The sequence below is a fragment of the Suncus etruscus genome, chromosome 17 (assembly GCF_024139225.1).
Source record: "Suncus etruscus isolate mSunEtr1 chromosome 17, mSunEtr1.pri.cur, whole genome shotgun sequence".
In the NCBI taxonomy this organism is placed as follows: domain Eukaryota; kingdom Metazoa; phylum Chordata; class Mammalia; order Eulipotyphla; family Soricidae; genus Suncus; species Suncus etruscus.
The window spans coordinates 58,467,712-58,488,342 of NC_064864.1; the positions used below are offsets into that span (position 1 = coordinate 58,467,712).

General features: G+C 44.2%; 1 protein-coding gene across 3 annotated transcripts in view; it reads right to left on the reverse strand.

The window, feature by feature from the left end:
- Positions 1–3,788: 3,788 nt before the first annotated feature.
- GPAM (glycerol-3-phosphate acyltransferase, mitochondrial) overlaps positions 3,789–20,631 on the reverse strand; it is a 75,385-nt gene continuing 58,542 nt past the window's right edge. For all 3 annotated transcript variants that reach the window (XM_049764427.1, XM_049764426.1, XM_049764425.1), the window contains exons 11-21: positions 19,542–19,655; positions 18,352–18,437; positions 17,619–17,743; positions 13,976–14,046; positions 13,154–13,418; positions 12,453–12,595; positions 10,553–10,630; positions 9,841–9,981; positions 6,910–7,099; positions 5,967–6,025; positions 3,789–5,332 (exon numbers count right to left, since the gene is read on the reverse strand). In XM_049764427.1, the coding sequence (XP_049620384.1) occupies positions 5,216–5,332; positions 5,967–6,025; positions 6,910–7,099; positions 9,841–9,981; positions 10,553–10,630; positions 12,453–12,595; positions 13,154–13,418; positions 13,976–14,046; positions 17,619–17,743; positions 18,352–18,437; positions 19,542–19,655 (1,389 nt within the window). In that variant the 3' untranslated portion in view covers positions 3,789–5,215. The remainder of the gene's footprint in view (positions 5,333–5,966; positions 6,026–6,909; positions 7,100–9,840; positions 9,982–10,552; positions 10,631–12,452; positions 12,596–13,153; positions 13,419–13,975; positions 14,047–17,618; positions 17,744–18,351; positions 18,438–19,541; positions 19,656–20,631) is intronic.

Consider the following 20,631-nt stretch of genomic DNA (forward strand, 5'->3'; position numbering starts at 1 on the left):
CTTCTCAAATGATGTTATCTAGGCCCTTGTTTTGTTCCTTTGCTACCACAGAGTAGATACCCCAGGTCCACTTCTCTCCCACAATGCCTTGTTCCAAGTAATTGAAAACTTCAGGATTTCATGTTTTTCATACAGCTGGATAGCGTCCCATTGCATAGCCACAACCTCTTTGTCCATTCATCTATAGATTATAGATGGGTTGCTACCATCTCTGACATTGAATCTTAAATGTCTCTATGGAAGCCTTCAACATGTGAAAATTGGGGTTTCTACATTAAAAAAAATCGGACAAAATGGAAAACCGATCTTTTGTTGTTGTTGCAAGGGGCACTCCCAGCAGTGCTCAAGGATCATGCCTGACTACACTGGGGATCAGTCCCATCGAGCCACCTGCAAGGCAAGGGTCTGATTTGTTATATTAGCTCTTCAGGCCCTAAATAATCTTGGTTTTGTTGTTTGGGGGCCAATGCTCAGAGTTTATTCTTAGCTTTGTGCTCAGGGTCACTCTATGTAGGGCTCAAAGAATCTTATGGAATGCCTGAATGGCCACATGCAGGCAATGCCCTGCCTTTGAATCAGAGGAGATAGCAGTAACTACAGAGGTGAGAAGAGAGAGGGGAGAGAGGAGGAAAAGGAAGATGAGGGGTGGGAGAGAGAGAACAGAGAGGAGAGGAAAGGGTAAAGAGACAGAGACAGAGACAGAGACAGAGAGAGAGCGAGACAGAGACCGACAGAGAGAGAGACAGACAGACAGAGACAGACAGACAGACAGAGAGACAGAGAGAGAGAGACAGAGAGAGACAGAGAGAGAGAGGAGAGAAAAGAGAAGAGAGGGCAGAAAGAGAGACTTATGGGAACCAGTAGAGCCAGGGAAACAGCTCAGTTCTAATGTCAAGCAAGGCTTTGTGTATGTTAGACCTTTGTGCAGGTATGGACAGAAGACAGACCACAATGCTAAGAGGGGAATGAACCTGATGAAATTTAGCACAGGACAGAAGACCACAAATGTGGCACCAGAATGACCACCTATGAAGGAGTGACTGTGGTTTAGAATTTGGCTAGCATTTCTGCTATTTGGCAGTAGCCAGAGAGCTGCTCTGGCAAAGAAAAGCATCCATGTGCCCAAAGTCAGGTGAGGCAAGTGTGGGCATCAATATCACAGGACTGGCTGAGGCCAGGCTGGGGGCAAGTGGGCACAGCCAGGCCATGACAAGGCATGTGCTTAACTACCACCCTGGAGCAGAACTCGGGGGAGTGGCAGTGCCTGGTTCTTCGAAAGGATCCATGGACAAGAGAGCACCTGGAAAATATTTGTATCGTGTTTCAGAAAAGCAAATGAATATCCGAGTAATTATTCTGCATGAGTAGAAACTCCAACTGCTTCAGTGGACACTTCTGTAGAATATCTACGAAAATACAACAGGAATCCTCAGAGAAACCCAGCAACTCTGTGCTCTCAATCTTCAGAGCCCCAAATGTTTGCCCAGATTTAAAGAGTTCTGAGTCAAGAATAAAAATCATACACTGCAGGTTCATGAATTTAGATTATCAGGAAAAGTTCAAGCCTGTTAATGAAAGTCCATGGTAAGTAAAACAACTGTAAATCAATTATGTAAGGAACTTTTAACTACAAAAGGAAGACAAAATATGTTTTTTAATTTATTAAAACAAAACTACACATCTGTGCTTCTTACAATACATCTCACAGGCATAAAAATCAATCAACATTTTCAAATAAATCTCTCTCACAAAGTCACACAGTGTTATTTTACAGTACTTTAGAGTAATTCTTTTTACAACAATCTAACATTTCTTTGTACAACAGGCAAACAGTTTAACACCTTCTTCCATCAAGGCATTGCAGAGATTTAGATCTTTAAAAATAAAGTCAAAAGTCTCTTTCAAATGCAATCATTAGTTTGTATTAAACTAAATTGCCAACTCTCAAGTTCCTAAGAGTGTTTAGAAAACAAAAACAGATTTAAATCCAAATTAAATCATATAAACCTCAATGATAGATTCTATCATTTTTAAACACTAGAACTACCTATGGATAAAAATCTGCATTGAAATATGCAGTGTTTCCTCCTAGATCTGAATTGCCCGTTCCATTTCATCTTTGCGTTAAAATTACAACTTTTAATGGAAAAAAGAAATCCATGTCAGTAGAACTTTCCATGAAAGGAAAGAGTCCCATCCACGCATGTTAGTTTTCTGTGCTTTTGTCTCAAGGGGAAGAAACAGAGCTCTATAAACTGTACCGATTGTACAAAATGCACACAAATTCTGCCCAAGTGCCCTCTGTCCATGATTGTAATATCCCTGCAGGGAATGACCTAACATAGTACTTCCATGGGGTACTAGTGAGAGGTTCACCGATGCACAGTGGGGGGCGAGGTCTGGGGCTACAGTAATTTGGGACATGCTGGGTCAGACAGCCATGCACGGCCAGACCCGGAGCCCTTATTGCAAAAAAGTGCATTGTGAGTTTCTAGGAAAGAGAATTCATGAGCAAATCCATTTTACCAGCAAAACACGAACAGAAACACCTATGACCATCCTACAGAGCAACTCCTATGACCACACAAAAAATGGCAGGAACTGTTTTCCGCTTCGGGGAACTGGAAATTCCACCATCTGAAGTGACTAGCACTCCTCCCCAACGGATCACTCTGTGAGAACAAATAGAACCTTAGGATGAGGCAGTATCATGTTCAGTCACTAACTCCACATTTGTCGCCCTGATTATTTCCCTTTTTTTTCCCTCAAAGACTAAAGAGAGCGAAATTTCCTGCCCCTCTTTGGAATTACTCAGGACATTCTCAGTTTGAAAGAGTGCAGCTGCCTATTGCTTAGAGTTTATTCTGGTTGCTGCTAGGGTTGTGTTTTAAATTGGACTCACAGTCTTCCCCTGGATAGCATGCATTTCAGTTTCCGAGAAATGCAAAAAGAGTAAACTGTAATAAGTTATTTACAAGCACCTAGTTTGTTTAATCTTACGTGGAAGCCATACAAATAAGTCTTCTAGCAAGAGAGTGCTGTCCGGACGAGGGATGGGACGGTACATGTGGTTCAGTACTGAGGCACTGAAGAAAGGCTTGTGCTAAAATAACTCAAGGGTCAGCGTGGCTGGATGAGCAGAACTTTGGTAGAGATTTTTTTTCTTCCTTAAGGAAAGGTTTCAAAGCACCAGTTAATTATGAAAAGCATGCACATTTCTTCTCACAGTGAGTTAACTGGCAAGAGAGCTTAGCAATTCATACACAGCATTCCCAAAAGCACTGGGAGAGTTCTAGAAAACAAGCCAACTCAAAAGGGAAAATAAAGGCCAAGAAGCCATGGTGCTTTGCCCAGGCTGGCAGAGTGAGGCTCTTAGCAGAGGCCACAGGCAAGGCAGCATTGTCTCTGGGAAGGGGAGCCCCAATCTGGACTTTCCAGCTAACAAGGAAGAGTTAGAGTTGCCCTTGCTCTGCAACTTACAGGGTAAATAAAAGAGACGTGGGGAAATGTTTGCTTGCCCAGTAAGAAATGCTCAAGGGCAGAAATAAAGCCCCAGGGAGAGAGTTGAAAGCAGAGTGGCCAGAAGACCTTTCACCTTAGGAGGTGGCGTAGGAGGGACATGAGGTCCTACATGACAGCACAGAGCCGCCATCTGCAGTGTGGCAAAACACCAGCAACCTCACTCACATTACTGTTCTGAGCATCACGGGAGATCTGAAAGTGCCAGGCCCAAACCCAATACTCTCCCAAGACTTGTGGAATCTTTACCAAACTACTAGTAGTGTTCAAAATCCAAACATCTCAAAGCACAAACTTAATTCTCAGTCCTCTCATATTAAATTAAAAAACTAGGCAATCTTCATCTGGCAGATTCCTGGCTCCATAAATAATACCAAGCAGCGAAAGAACCATACACTGTTAGAACACGGTCTCATATCACATGATTTTTAACAATTCATCATAATTACTACAACTGGCTTACCAGTATGCTCCCTGCTGCCAAAAGGCACCTGCCTGCCAGAGTCAATTTTCCTAATCATTTGCCACTATCTGGCATTGAGGTTTAGGAAGACAATCCATTAAAAACTTTTAAAAACTGTGATTTCAATTTTCCTTGAAGCTAAAAAAATTTTTTGATAAATGCCTCCATCCATTTACCAGCAAACTGACCTGTCAGTACACTGAACAGGCCACACGCTGTCTAATGACTGGGAAGCCAAGCCCATACAGGCACACAAGCACATTCACTCCTCTTCAAGGCCTGGCAGTGGAGCCAACACGGTCCATCAGACCAAAGGATGCAGGTCGGCATGGCCGCTCTCTGGCTGGAGGTTCATGAGGAACAGCAGGACCAGAGAGAGGCAGGTACCAGGGTCCGGAGCAGTACAGAGAGGAAGCAGGAGTTGTTCCAAAATACTTGCTGGTTATTTAAAACAATGGCACTTTTGAAATGAGCAAGACGTTTTTTAATTCAGCTCTCTGGCCAAGTTCACCTTGAATCTGGCCAGCCAAATTGACTTCTTGATATCAGCTGTCTGGAATTCCCGGAGCTCTGGACCTTAACTGATAGGGCTCAAAAATAGGTTCCCTGGATTAGGTCAAAACACTTCCTTAGCCTGGCAGCAGGGGGCAGCACAATGATTCCTGGAGTTGATGCACATGAGCCCAATTATTTGTAAAGCACTTTGGGGGAGGAAAAGGGAAAGGGGGGTCACATTTAAAGCTGAGTCACGATCAACAAAGATAAACCTGCAAAGGAACAAACAGTGAAGGGACAATTCCATGATTTTCAGAGGAAGCACTGACCATCGGAAATTAAACTAACAAATCACCTGACAGCAGGAGTCTACAAAATTCAGGTCTAGAGCACAACTACATTTTGTTTGCAGCCATCACAGCAATTAGTCCTTAACAGTAAGTCGTACTTAAAATGTAAATTTAATAAGCTGCAAAATCATTTTCTTTTCAGATTTCATTTCATAATCTACTGATTCTGTTCCCACAGAGGCTGCAGCCCCCAACCCTGCCCACGAGCATTGCCTGTGGGCTCCTCAGCGACAGGGACGTGCAAAGATCCACAGACGAGGGATGGGCGAAGGCACTTGTCTCCCAGGAGGTCCCACCGGACCACACGTGGCACCTTCTGCTCTCCAGCTCGAGGCCGGAGCCTACGTGGGAATGGTCCCGTCCCCTGGCTGCCACTTGCCGGCGTGACCTACAGCACCACGAAGCTCAGGATGTACTCCAGGAGTTTCTGACGGTTGCACTGAGGTAGAAAAGTGCTGCTGAGTTCTAGAACAGACACTCGCTTTTGTTTGGTCTCTTTGAAAACCTAGAGAAAGGACACATGAAACTCAAGACCACAAAAGGAAAAGGACATACCTGTTACCTAGCCATCTGTTCCTGAATCCACAGGCCCCAAAGACTCAAAACCTGCTACTGGCATTTTGAGCGCTGGCCCATGGGTAGCCCAAGGCCCATGAAAAGACTCTGCAGGTGGTGATGTGGAGTGAGGGGGAATGGGAGGAACTCAACTAGTGAACCGAACTTTCAATTTTACAGCAGAAGGAAGTCATAAAAGCTCCTGACAAAAGCCACTGGGATCTCCAGGCAGCTTGGCCCACATAGTTCATGAAGGTACTGAGGATGCCACAGCAATGTTTTTAGAAACATGAAACAATAACCATTGTTCTATGACCAGAAAACAAGATCTCTTCCAAAGTTATAGAACCACCTGGAAACACATTAACACGTGCTATAGTGTAAAAACTGTTTAGGAATGAGAGGAAAACCAGGAAAATTCCAGGTCTCATAAATCTATACTGGCAGGCCTTGCCTCAATGTGGCCCTCACTAAATCCCCAGAAAGTTTCATGACTGACCCAACAGAAACTGTTTCTCTCAGGGTTCACCTCAACACACTAGACCTAAACAGTAAGTTTGACAACGTAAGCAAAGGACACTCACCCCAATATCTTTAAACATTTTCACAGCATTCTTCACGAGGCAATAGGTGGCACTCTCAGCTGAAAAAGGAAGAATAAAACCTGATCAGAGGTTTGGGCCAGGAGCAGGGAAAGAACAGCACACAGTGAGGAAGTGTGGGAGGGACTGAAGGTCCCTCACAAGGCTTAAGAGTCACACTATAGTCCTGCCCTCTGTGGCCTGTGAAGCTTGAACAAACTGAATTTCTTTAAAACAGTCATGTCATCTTCCAAGGACATAAAGAGGGACAAGAGACAGATGGACAGACAGGGCAGAAGATGTGTGTGGTGAAAGGACACCTTCCTTTTTGCTCTATAACAGCCCCGAGCCATTTACTAATGACAGTTCTCCATTCCCTCTGTTTCTAAAAATACATTAGAGTAATTTTAGCACTTATGTAAAGCGCCACACCTGTCACTCATTTGACAGGTTGTCTAAATGCTGGCCAGAGAAGGGAGCAAACTGGATGTCCCTGCCAGGAGCATCCTCGGGTAAATGAGGGGTATGCCCCCCCAGCCACAGGCAGACACATTCCCAATAGCATTTCTCACAGGGGCAAGAACTAGATTTTGATCCTAAACCACCCAAACACCCACCAACAAATGAATCGCTCAAGGTTTGAAGAGGCACATGATGGACGACAGGGTGCAACTGAGCCCTACAAGAATGAGCCCCCCATCCCTACCCCACAACGATGCTAAGAGAAAATAAAAAGGAAGATGCAATGTGTAGGATATCCTGTCTACGATGGAAGTAGATGATGCTGCCCAGACTCAATCAAGCCCTCTACCCAAAACAGACCAGTGCAGTGACCTGCAGAATCAGAGGTCAGGGTAATTGCACATTATTTCCCCAATTGCCAATGATGAGCAGAATCCAGCCACCCACCCAGAAGGGCCGCTGCACCAGGAGCCACCCCACGTACCGTACACTGCCACACTCCGCTCAGTCCTGGTGAGCAGGTATTTGTGAAGCTTCTGCAGGTACTCAGGCTCGGCCACAGGCCCACTAAAATTGTGGATGAAGATGGCAGCAGAGCTGTAGGCCTCCAGCAGAGGGCCCAGGAGCCTCTGCAGGAAGGTGAGGAACTGCTGATGCTGCTTGGACTGGCTCACCTGGGGATTAAAGAGGGGGCGAAAAGGGGAGGTGAGGCCAGGGAAGAGACCGAGGGAGATTCTTCAGTGTCAGAGACTGGAAGCCAAAGGCAGCCCCGCTGTGTGCACAGACCCTCAGCTGAGGCCAGATGCAGGATCAGGAGCCGGTTCTCTATAGCAGCTATTGATGCTGATGGCAGAGGAGGCTCAAGTTCACAGCCATTGAGCAGAATCTGTTGTTTCTATGTAAATGGCATCACTGGGACCCACTATTGTCCTATGTGGTCATATAGTCAGTACAACAATCAAGGTTACCCTTGTCCTTTCCCAGTCCTGCTTCTACCCTACTGCCTACAGCCCACAGTCCAGTCCCAGCCCAGTAGGGGAATACCAGAAGGGATGGAGTTCTTACGGGGGGCTGGAGGAACTCCCATGGTAGCTCCCCAGAATATGCAGTGTATATGAAGCATGGAGCTAAGATCACAGCCCCAACCAAAATCACAGGCCATTCTTCTGAGTTCCTGCTTAACCGTGAAGCTGAGTGTTCTTCCTGCACATCTGAATGAGTCTGGTTGGGTCCAGTATTGACGGTGAGTCGTTCATTGAATTTTTTTCACTATATCCCATCACTGTCTTTGGGACCAGATGGTTTCCTGTGGTAAATCTGTTATAAATCTTAAGTTTGCTCCTTTATATGTAACTTCCTTTTTTGATTTTGCTGCTTTCAGAATTTGATATATCTATATCCAAAAGAGCCATATATCTATGGCTTTCATCACTGTGACTAGGATGTGCGTTGGGGTATTTTTATTTGAATCCTTTGAGCTTATATTCTTCAGGTATCCTAGATGTGGGTGCGAGCATTCTCCAGCTCTGGGAACTCAGCGATGATGTCTTTGACTGTTGCTTCTTCATAGGAGTTTTCTTCCTGGCTTTCAGAGACCCCAATGATTCTTATGTTGTTTCTTTTATGTTTGTTTGTTTTTTCTGTTTTTGGGTCACACCCAGTGGTACTCAGGGGTTACTCCTGGCTCTGTGCTCAGAAGTTGCTCCTGGCAGGCTCAAGGATGCCAGGATTCGAACCACCATATATCCTGGATTGGCTGCATGCAAGGTAAATGCCCTACTCTGTGCCAGTTCTCTTAGGGTGCTTCAGTTGAATTTATCCCAAAGTTATCTTGTTGTCTATTTGTTTATTTTAAGGCTTTTTTCCTTCTTCTGTTGTTGTCTAAACATGTCTGCACTTCTGTCCTCAACTGTTATTCTGCTGGTGAAGCCTTTCAATGAATTTTTCATTTTACCTACCAAGTTTTTCAGTTCTGACTTTTATTTTCCTCATTTTTTGCTCTCATATTCTCCTATTTTATTGGCAGTCCATTCTATTGTTTCTTTGAGCTCATTGGACATCCTAAGCTTTTCCACTCTGAACTCCTTTTCAGAGAAGTTATATAGGAGGTTACTACTGCTGAATGAGTTGTAGTCTTCAACCACAAAGCATGGTGGGGTTTTGTGTTGCTTTATGATGTTCGTTTGTAGTCTCAAGGAGTATCGTATTTTTCGTACTGTAAGACGTACTTTTTCCCCACAAAAGTGTGTCTTATGGAGTGAATGCTGCCTGGAGCTGAAGGCTGAGTGCAAGGAAGGAGAGCATCTAGAAACTATGTGAGTCTTATGGTCAGATGCGTCTTATAGAACAAAAAATATGGTATATTTTACTGGTCACTATCAGTCTTCCCCACTGCCAGGGAAGTCTGAGAGGAGCTTATATTTGTGAGATTATATTGAGATCCTGTGGCCTTTGATTGTGTGTGAGAGTTCGTCTGTTGAAGTAGGTCAATTAGGTCTGCCTGTGGGTTGCACGCTATGGGCTGTTGTAGACCTGAGGCTCTGCTCTGGAAGCAGGAATCTGCAGCCCTAGAGGGCCACCCCCCAATCTGTACCCATGGGCTTGGTCTCTGACCCATCAGTGCTCAGGAAGTCCCTTATTTATGGCAGGTCATTCAGCTCTGCCTGCTGGCTGCGGCTCATAGGGCCATTCTCAATCAAGAAACTTCTCAGTGTCATAAGTAACCTCCAGAAGCTAGACTCTGTGTGTGTGTGTGTGTGTGTGTGTGTGTGTGTGTGTGTGTGTGTGTGTAATTTACTACTTTCTAAATTACAAGTCAGACAAAAGCATCATAGACGATTGTGTGTGTGTGTGTGTGTGTGTGTGTGTGTGTGTGTGTGTGTGTGTGTGTGTGTGTAATTTACTACTTTCTAAATTACAAGTCAGACAAAAGCATCATAGACGATTTGTCCTAATGATCCAAATTTTTTTCTGAGATCAGCCCTCCTTTCATTGAGACATTGAGGGCAAATAGTCTATGGAAAGATACAAACTCCTAGGACAACAAGATGGAGAAGGGCTCAGACAGAGCAAGCAGGAGATGACAGCTGACAATCTTTCCCTTGCCAAGGGACTTCCTGGCTCTGGGGACTTGTCATAGACAGGCATCTGGGGAGAGAGGCATGAAGGGCCACCCCCTAAGACATATCCAGTGTCATTTTCAGCCTCTTCTGTCCTTGTCCGTTTACCATGCTGCACACCTTCATGTACTGAGCTCACCTGGCTCAGGTACTTTCCTTAGCTAGGAGGTGGCCCCACAGATGCCCTGGACATGAAAAAGTCACCAGGACCTCCACTTTTAAAACCTCCCTGATCAGAGGTGACACAAACCCCAATCCTCACCTTATCACCCACCCAAAATGCTTCCCCAAAGTACCTTCAGAAAGCAATCTCGCTGCTCCTCACCAAAGTCACTGTCTTCATCTTCTTCATCACTGCGCCAAGACATAGGAGCAGGCAGCTTCTTGCCCCAGTGCTGCTCAGCAAGACCAGGGCTCATGTCCTCTTGATCATCTTGCTATGCCAAGGAAAAGACAACAGTAAATCAGTGAACACCCAGCACCCACCTCTCTGGGGCCCAAACACAGCAGTAGCTCACTGTCCTGACCTCCCACAATCTCTGTTCAGCCATTACGATGCTCATCCGCTTCTCCTCCCAAACTCAAACTCACTGGGGGTACCAAAGCCAATGAAAAAAGAAAGATCAGATGAAAATACCCTCACCTCTCCTAAATTGAGATCTACTTTCCCCAGCCACATCCTCTATAACAAATATATAAAATTAAAATAAGATCTCGAGAGAGAAAAGGGCACATGTGCAAGCTAAGTTAATAAGCACACTGGAGAATCACACAATATATTTAGAACATAGATGTCCCAGCATTCACCTATGAGATATGCCTTAGATAGCACTGACACATGAAAGAAATCCAAAACCTCAACCAGCCCAGATATTCATGCACCTTGTATTCGACTATATGTCTAATGCAATTTAATTTACTGGTTAGAACAATTGGCCATCCTATAAGTTAATATTTACTGATAGAAAATAAAATGAAGAGCAAGAAAAAAAGAGTTTTTCCTCTTACCTCTGCCACTGTGAGAATGCCGTACTGGATAAACCTTCCTACTGTTTCATGGCAAACTTGGTAAAATGTCTGGCAGGGCTGAAAAAAAAGACACAGGAATGTGAATGCTACTGCTCCACACCTTGTCTTAAAAGCCAAAAGCACAAAGCAAGGTAGTGGAAGAACTCCCAGGGTATCACCAACTTCACGGTACTGTGCTTGCACTAAGATCTGGCTTGCCCATTCTTGATGAGGAGGATAGCAAACCCTGGGAGAGCCCTCCTCAGCCACTGGTACAGCACCTAATGCTGTCCCACCTGGCAATGTTGTTTCTAAACTCAGTCCCCTTCCCAAGGCAGAGCAAGATTTAAGAATGGGGGCCCGGAGAGATAGCACAGCGGCGTTTGCCTTACAAGCAGCCGATCCAGGACCTAAGGTGGTTGGTTCGAATCCCGGTGTCCCATATGGTCCCTCGTGCCTGCCAGGAACTATTTCTGAGCAGACAGCCAGGAGTAACCCCTGAGCACCGCCGGGTGTGGCCCAAAAACCAAAAAAAAAAAAAAAAAAAAAAAAAAAAAGAATGGCTGCTTTAATGAGAATGTATGAGGGAAATGGAGAGCCTGTTTAGAGTACAGGCGGGGGTCGGGTGGGGAGGAGGGAGACTTGGGACATTGGTGATGGGAATGTTGCACTGGTGATGGGTGGTGTTCTTTACATGACTGAAACCCAAACACAATCATGTATGTAATCAAGGTGTTTAAATAAAAAAAAAAAGAATGGCTGCTTGACAGGCTTTTTTCAATGACTTATTTCAAAGACCGTTTTTCCATGACAGTTTCTCTTAGAATGAATATTGAACACAAAGGTGGTACATGAGAAAACACAATAAATGCCCCAAAAGGATAAGGCCAATATTTGGGATGCTTATCTACCCTGCCTCTCTCAGCTCTATACTACTTTCCTGTCACCCAAGGGTTCTGCAAGGCTTAATCTATGATTACCAGCCTACCACATGCAGGAATGCTGCAGAGGAAAAACATTCTCCAAAGACATGTACTCAAAAGTGTTCTAACACACATATAAGTGAGGAAGAAAAGATTCAGCTTGATTGGTTGGTCAGTTGCAGAGTCAGTGATTAAACCTAGATCCTCTACATGCAAGACTATACTCTACCACTGAGCCACATTCTTGGTCAAAAACATTAGACTTCAGGGGCCAGAGAGACAGCATGGAGGTAGGGCATTTGCCTTGCATGCAGAAGGATGGTGGTTCAAATCCCGGCATCCCATATGGTCCCCTGAGTCTGCCAGGGGCAATTTCTGAGCGTAGAGCTGGAAGTAACCCCTGAGCACTGCCAGGTGTGATCCAAAAATCAAAAAAAAAAACAAAAAAAACAAAAAAAAAAACATTAGACTTCAAATAAAATGTCATTTCTATTTGTATATTATTAAGATGTGTGTATAGGAGGGGGTAATCTGTATATATAAATGCCTTATAAATGACTGTAAATACTTTTCTATAGCCTAAATGTTCCTTAGGACTCCTTGGCCAACTTGGGAAGTGAAGAAAGAACTGAACAAAGGGTTTTTCCCGAGTGTTCCAGTCTCCATGCATTTTGTTCCTATTATCAAGGGTCAGGCATAGCTAGGGCCTCCAGCCTCAAGCAGTGAGAGTTCAGTAACTCTAGGTCTGACTCACAAAAAATGTGAGCAATCTGCATGATCAGCACCAGGGCTGCAGAGTTGGGGTGTCTGACAGCAAGCCAAGACAGTAAGGATGAGGTTGGTGTTCACTAAAACCTGGGATCTTAGTGAATCATGGACCAAAAAAAAAATCCACAAAATTCTTAGAGAAAAGCAAAGAAGTCACATGAAGCCCTAGAACATTCAAGACTAGTAGGGCAATGGTATGAAATACTTACAAGTGATAAGGTGCCTTCATTCGAGAGCAAGTAGCAGAGGCTGGCAGCTTTCCGAACTAGCTGCTCCTGGCTGACCAAGTTGGGGGACGCACTGGCAGGCCCTCCAGAACCCCTCTTGTTTAGAACTGCATAAAGGCTGCAGGCTACAAAAACAAAATCATCAATAAAGCTGTACTCCAGAGTTCCAAGAAATACTGGCTAGCTTGAATACCTCAGATAACTTTAATTACACAAATGTAACATCAAAATAATAGCCAACAGCCACTGGATAAAGAAATTTCGGTAAATTCCACATGATCAGTGTCCTGGAATCCCTTATTGCCCCAACTCATTCACAATTCCATCTTAGGAGCTTCAGTCTTCTCCACATGCCCCCTCTGCTCCCTCACTGTCTTCAATGAGTCCCCTCTACTCACTTCAATGCCAATACAATCTCATCTCATTTAGATTTTTCTGTTCCTGGATAGCAAGACACCTAAATTCTCTTCCTTAGCACTCACTGTAAAACTGTGCACTCAGTAACTACAAGACTAAGAAAATACTTGTTGAAAAATGTGAAAATAAGCAGCAGTGATTAAATTATTTTCATCTGAAAATAATAAGAGCAGACAGGGTCCTATCACCCAAACCGAAGGAGACACCACTATGTGTGTGTCATAAGCCCTTTCTTTCCTATGAAAACATTTCAGAGCCTAGCATACCTATGATAGCCTCCATGATAAAGACGTGGAGTACACCATTGCTGTAGAAGTTGAGTTCAAAGACTGACGGGATAGTTGTGCTGGGAGTAATGAAAAACTCGTCATTCCTGCTGGTGTGGGTGATGGTGACACAATTTCCCAGCAGCTGGATGGCATGCATAACTACATCTTCTGAATTTCCAGAGAACCCCAGGTCAAAATCACGAGCCAGGACTTCTTCCTTCATTGCAAAGAAGTCCTCCACCAATGTGGAGAGATCAATGCCCTAGAGAAACCGACAGAAAAGGCCTCACAATAGTGGAAAACATACTTCCCAAAAGGTTGAGAAGATATTCAATGTGTTTTTCTTCTTTCCATGACTTTCCACAAACAGGGCCAGAGGAATGCAGAGGAATTCAGAAAAGGAGTGAAAACTAGTTCCAATGGAATGGGTCATATGCTTTGCATACAGCTGACCATGGTCTAATTTCCAATGCCAGATTGTCTCCTAAGCATCGTGAGCAACACCATGAAGTTCCACAAGCACCACTAATGTGGCCCAGGTCAATCACCAACATCACAAAACCCAAGCAGCACTCAATCTTTGGGTCCCTATATTAAACTGCCAGCATAGTTGGCCAAGATTTGCAAAAGGAAAAAAAGAAAAAAGAAAATTCAGTCACCAGGATGGGAACAGATAGCACACACCAGTAAATACCTGACATGTGACTGAGCACACAGGATCCTAGGGGAGCAACACCAATCAGAAAGTTCAAAGTACTTATGTTTTTGCAAGAACTTCCCTTGCTATTCTAGTCATCTCCAGATGACTTTGAGACATACCTGCCTGTGTCTGTAGAGAAGTAGGCAGGCCACGATGTGTGTTGACATGATGGCACACGATTTGCTAGCAGCTGGAAGGGAAACACAACACATTAGTTGCATATATTTTTAAATATACCTGAAACTTCTGTGAAGCAGGTATTAAAACAGTTACTTAGAAGTAAATCTATGAGTACTCTCTCCATATCCTATAACTGTGATTCACTGAAAGGAACTTAGACCATTATACAGTATTCTTGCCAGAGAACCTTAATGCAGCATACTACTTATCATAGTCAACACAAGAGAATTAATAGAACACAGATCTTCCTTGAATGCAAAGGGATGCAGCAACTATAGCATGGCACAATTAATTAGGCTAACACCTGATCTCTAGCATGAGCCTGAACCTGTTCTAGGAGCTCTCTAGGCCATTGCACATATGTGTTGCTGGTCCTGGACTCAAACAACTATAATGACAAGTCCATTCTTGTTACTTTTGGCTTTGCACTCAGAAATCATTCCTGACAGTGCTCAGAGACTATATGGGTTACTGGGGAACAAACCCAGGTTACCGCATGCAAAGCAAGCACCTTAACCACTGTATTATTGCTCTGGTCCCCAGCAAGGCTACCCTTATGGCCGGTATTCATCACACTGAAACACAGATGGAGTGGAGCAAAGTGAATGTGATGCCAGAGATTCTGCACTTCTTTTTTTATGGTTTTGGAGCCACATCTGGTGACACTCAGGAGTTACTCCTGGCTATGTGTTCAGAAATCGCTCCTGGCTTGGGGGACCATATGGGACACAGGAATCAATCCCAGGTCCATCCTGGGTCAGCCGCATGCAAGGCAAACAAACACCCTACCTCTGTGCTATCACTCCAGCTCCTCTAACTCTTAACATCAATACTGACTGACTTTATGTCTTAGACAAAAGTACTAAAATCTCAAGCCTCAGCTTCCTTGGTAGTCAAATGAGACTCCCACCTAGTTCAATGGACAGAATAAAAATAAAAAGATTTTCATCCTAGGCCCACAGGTATGTCAGGGTTAAGAAAGGGGACAGACACACATTGTGAATGGCTACTGTCCATAATCCAGCACTTAAAATTATAGAAAACTGTAATTGTATAAGTTAAACACTAGAATGTCCAAGGAATCATCTGAAATGAGAACATGATTGTGGCACGAGCAGAAGGTGTTTGCCTTGCACGCGCTAACCTAGGACAGACAGCGGTTTGATCCCCTGGCGTCTCATATGGTCCCCCAAGCCAGGAGCGATTTCTGAGCACATAGCTAGGAATAACCCGAGTGTCACCAGGTGTGGCCCAAAAAGCGAAAGGAAGGGGAAGGAAGGAAGGAAGGAAGGAAGGAAGGAAGGAAGGAAGGAAGGAAGGAAGGAAGGAAGGAAGGAAGGAAGGAAGGAAGGAAGGAAGGAAGGAAGGAAGGAAGGAGGAGGGAGGGAGGGAGGGAGGGAGGGAGGGAGGGAGGGAGGGAGGGAGGGAGGGAGGGAGGGAGGGAGGGAGGGGGGAGGGAGGGAGGGAGGGAGGGAGGGAGGGGGGAGGGAGGGAGGGAAGGAGGGGGAGGGAGGGAGGGAGGGAGGGGGAGGGAGGGAGGGAGGGGAGGGAGAGAGGTAGAGGGGGGAGGGAGGGAGGGAGGGAGGTAGAGGGGGGAGGTAGAGAGGTAGAGGGGGGAGGGAGGGAGGTAGAGGGGGGAGGTAGAGGGGGGAGGGAGGGAGGTAGAGGGGAAAGGTAGAGGGGGGAGGGAGGGAGGGAAGGAAGTAGGAAGGGGGGAGGGAGGGAACATGATTTATAAATATTTTTATTACTAAGACTCATAAATAATTCACTCAAACAAGTTGTCCCCAGTGTTTGAAATATGTATGAAAAATAATAAGTATTGATACCGAAGAGATCCTACAGTAGGTAGGGTATCTGCCTTGCACACAGTAGAAACAGATAAAATCCCCCACACTGTATATGGTCCCCACTAACCCGGGTATGACCCAAAAGTCAAAAACAGAAAAAAACTTGACAAAATTTGCCTAGACTACCTAGAATCTTAGTTAGCCATTACAAAGAATATCGATAAGAGGTTTAGAAATTCAAATAATTGGTAAAAGCTAGAGACAGCAAATCTCCTGACTAGCTGATCACTAGGATTTTCATTGCTTTCCAACCCATCAACATTAAAAATACATGCATGATTTGTAGCCTCCAAATGCAGAACCATCCTGAGAAAGATGGTCAGCGCGGCAAGAGTGGCAGTGGGAAAAGCAAGAAAAGAGGAAGCAGGTTGTGTCCACAGAAAGTGTTGAGCATGAGACCAGGATGACAAACAGGGATGTCAAGGAATTGCCACCCACCTGTTGGACCTGTGACCCGCTACTGCTGTGGTAGGATATTAGTGCTACCATAACAAACCGCTGCAAAAGGGAACTTTAGATAGTGGATCCTGCAATCCCCCTGTCTAGGTCTCTCCCACTTCAACTAATTACATGCGAGAAGAATCCACATTCTCAAGGGGAAGAACCACTAATACCGGGAACAAAGCAGTAACACAGGGCATAAGGCGTCTGCCTTGTGCGTGCTAGCCTAGGACGGACCACAGTTCCATCCCCCGGCGTCCCATCTGGTCCCCCAAGCCAGGGGTGATTCTGAGTGTATAGCCAGGAGTAATCCTTGAGCATCACTGGGTGTGGCCCAAAAAACAAAAACAAAAACAAAAAACAAACAAAAAAAAAAAAACCCACTATTACTCTGCATGCTGCTCTCATATCTAATGCCAAATCATCACATATTCTAGCTGCTCAATTTTTGCAAACAAAGATCATCTATAGTGTCACAGGGAAAGAGACATGGATATGACCAATTAGAAACTGAGGTGCTTTTCTCAACAGTACAGAGAGACAGTTTTATGAGCAAAAAAAGAAGCACACTAAGTTAAGAGTACCCTTTTCTTAAAGTATAAAAACCAGCTTAAGGGGCCGGAGAGATAACATGGAGGTAAGGCGTTTACCTTTCATGCAGAAGGTCATCGGTTCGAATCCCGGTGTCCCATATGGTCCCCCGTGCCTGCCAGGAGCAATTTCTGAGCATAGAGCCAGGAAAAACCCCTGAGCACTGCCGGGTGTGGCTCAAAAACCACAAAAAAAAAAAAAAAAAGAACCAGCTTAAAGTATAAGAACACACAGCTCACCAAAAAGAGTGGTGAGTGCAGAGAAATAACTACACTGACAACTAACATAACAATTTGAATGAATGAGGGAAGTAGAAAGCCTGTCTCAAATACAGGCGGGGGGAGGGGGGAGGGAGGTGGGAGATTTGGGGCATCGGTGATGGGAATGTCACACTGGTTAAGGGGAGTGTTGTTTATATGACTGAAACCCAATTACAATCATGTTTGTAATCAAATTGTATAAAGACATTAATTAAAAAAATCAACACACAAGCACCAACTACTTAGCAGGTGCTGGATAAGAGATTTTGCTGGATGGCTGCAGAGCCCTCAGTGCTACCTTCTTCCAAAGAACCTTGCTGCTCAGCTTTTGAGTATTTGATTATTGAACAGGCAGAAGCAGGGCAAACTTCTGCCCATTCCAAGGCCTGCACTGTGTGCCCCTGCACCACAGGCTGAGAGGTGCTGCAGGCTCCACTTACTGAAGAGGATGTGCTCTGCCAGATCTGCGATCAGCCGCCTTCGGAAGGATTCATCTTCAGCATTTCTTGACTCATTGAGGGATGATGCTTCTGTGTCTGCGCCCTCCTCGGCACCTTCATTAGGCCTGAAAAAAATTTTTTTTAATTAGCCCCTCATAACCCCAGTCTGTTATAAAACAAATAAATGGGCGGAATGTTTAAAGTTATTAGATATTTTAAAATATTGTGTGTTCTAAATTTAAGTCAGATAGAAAGACTTCATTATATCTGATACAATTTCCTAGTTAAAGTGCTTTATTTAGATATAACTGAACAGCCTATAGATGCTTTACTTCCAAAATCAAAGGAGGAATGCATAATGCATTTACGCCATTTCTGAGAACATGATTCTTGAATACATTAAAGAAAGGACTTAGTATTCCTTCCTCTAAGTTATGACCTAAGTTATGAATTCTGGAGCTCTTTTATATGTGTCCTTTGTGTGGAACATATGCAAACTACTAAAAAGAACCCATTTCCACCATGCAAAAGCAAAAACATCGAAGAATGAGTCACCAAATCAAAAAGATTTACAATGCACATAATAAACATCTCCAGAGTAGTATGAAAATGTGTCATCTGAACATGCTTTATCAGACCAAAGGAAAAACTACTCAAATAGTACTTGAGTGAGAAGTGAAAACACATCGTTTTCTTATGCCAAGTCCCCAGGAAGCGAGAGCTTGGCTCTTACTTGGAGGGAAGGATAGCTGGTAACAAGGCTTGCTCCAGAGAATGGGGCGCAGACATTGGTTTCTGACTCTGGCTTTCTAAATATTCCTGGAAAACAACAGAGCACAGTAATTTACTCTCAGCATCTCACTTTCCATACATAGAAAACACAATTTAATCTTTGAAGAGGAAATAAGTGGTTTTTAAAGTGGGCTGTCTACAGAGGATGAGCATTCTAGACAATCTCCACAAGTCTGGAATGACTCAGCAAGCTATCAGGGATGAAATCTAAATATTGCAGACCCAAAGAAGCATATTCCTACTTCAGTAAAATTACTTTAAAACAAGGGAAAAAATTAACTTGCCTCAGATTTTTGTTAAAAAAAATAATAATAATGGCATCCCCAGTGCTAAACTGCTGATCAACAGACATATCAACAATTTTCAAAGGAAATCTGACAGCCTGTGGATCACATAACAGTCAAAAGAATCTCAATTCAAGGACAAATCCTAATGAGAGAGAAAGCATGCCAGGGCCATTGTTGTATAGATAAAGAAAATAAAAAGAATGGTAAGAAATAACAAGATTCTTCAAAGTTTAAGGCAGGGAAGGCCAGAAAGATTCACAAGCAGTTAGAATCTGGTTAAGAAAAACTGAGACTCACAATGGAAGCAGTGAGACGTGTTCCTCAGACCTACCCGGCCAGCCCTCTGCTCTGTCCCCTGTTCCCCAGGATAGTAGTTCGAGCACCTGAGGAACATCAGTCAGGACTCAGGCAGCCACCTGTCCGGGCTGCTCCCTACCACAGCTTTATGTGTGCAGCATGGTCCGATTGGCTAAACAGTGTGATTGCAGCAGACATGATCCACTTTTACCCAGCTCTCAGGATGCATGTCTTGAAAAACTTCTCCAAATGGCCATTTGAAATCAGCAACTAAAGCACTAATCTACAGATACACAACCCAACTTGCAAAGTGCTAATGAGTCTTAAAAATAAAAAATAGCAAAGAATGTTGAGATCAGTATCTCCCAAAGACAGAGAAACTCATGCTCCTTGGTCAACAGACATGCTGTGGTAGAAAAATCTAGACAAGTCCACATTCTCAGCATCCTCAGCTTTCCAGAAGACAGTGAGGCCCCAGATCCCACAGAGAAGAGTCTGACTGGAGCCTGGGCAGAAGCCCAAATCTCCACCCCAGCACAACACTCACCTTCAGGGAGAAGGGCTGCGCAAAGTCTACCCGCACACATCCATAGTTCTTCCGCAGCATTCGGATCACGCCTCTGGTCAGGCTCCAAAGACTCTCATTCTTCTTAGGTTTCCCCTACATTCCAATTTTGAAAGAATAAGATAAGAAATAAAGCTGATACACCTGCCAATATTCTGTTATCCAAAATCATGCATACTTAATGTTTTATGAGACCTGGAGGCACTAGTGAAAAAGACCACAGAGAATGATAAAGGAAAATACAGATTCCTAACTAAGTCTTGCCAGGAACTGTTCTGCATTTAAAGATGCTCCGGAGACAAAAATAAGTTTCAGATTCAGTTGAAATGTGATGGTTAACAGAGAGACAGGGAAAAGAGGACATGGGGGAAGAGGTCATGAGGATCATTTTCATAGCATGATGGCACTAGAACTATGGTGTGGTGCAATAAGACTGACACATATTTACTCCCAAAATGTTATGACATCAGTAAATCAGCAGTGAGTCAGTTAAAAGGCAATTTAGGGAAATTAAGCTACAGCCATGTCACTGGGAGAGGTAATGTGGGCAATGAAAGACACAACGTTTAATACTGATCCACTGTGTGCACTTTCTATCATTTCTAAGAATGCAAGTTAAGGTAGGAAAATGCACAGCAGCCTGGAAAACTGAGCTGCACTTAGCAGGAACAAGGGAACATGTCAAAGAGGCCATTATCTGAGGTCTGACCATCACCGGAGTCCCACTGCCTTCCATTAGGTAACTGAACACCAGAGCCAGCCCAATGGTGCCCTCTAAGCTCATGTTCCACTTCATAAGCATTTACTGAGTCTTTAATATTCATCAGACACATCTAATGGACACAGGACCAAATAGAAGACACAGAGTAGTCAGAGTAGACACTTGGGACACATATAACAGGGAAAAATCCACAAGACAGAGTCAGGTAATAAGCAGGCCTACTGGCTAATTTTCAATAGCCCAAGTGTCAGGTGTCCTTGGGCTTCTGATATTTGGGGGGGTGAGGGGTGGCAGTAAGCCTAAAACAAATAGTTAGCTAATACTTCCACACTAAATTTAAAAATAAAAACT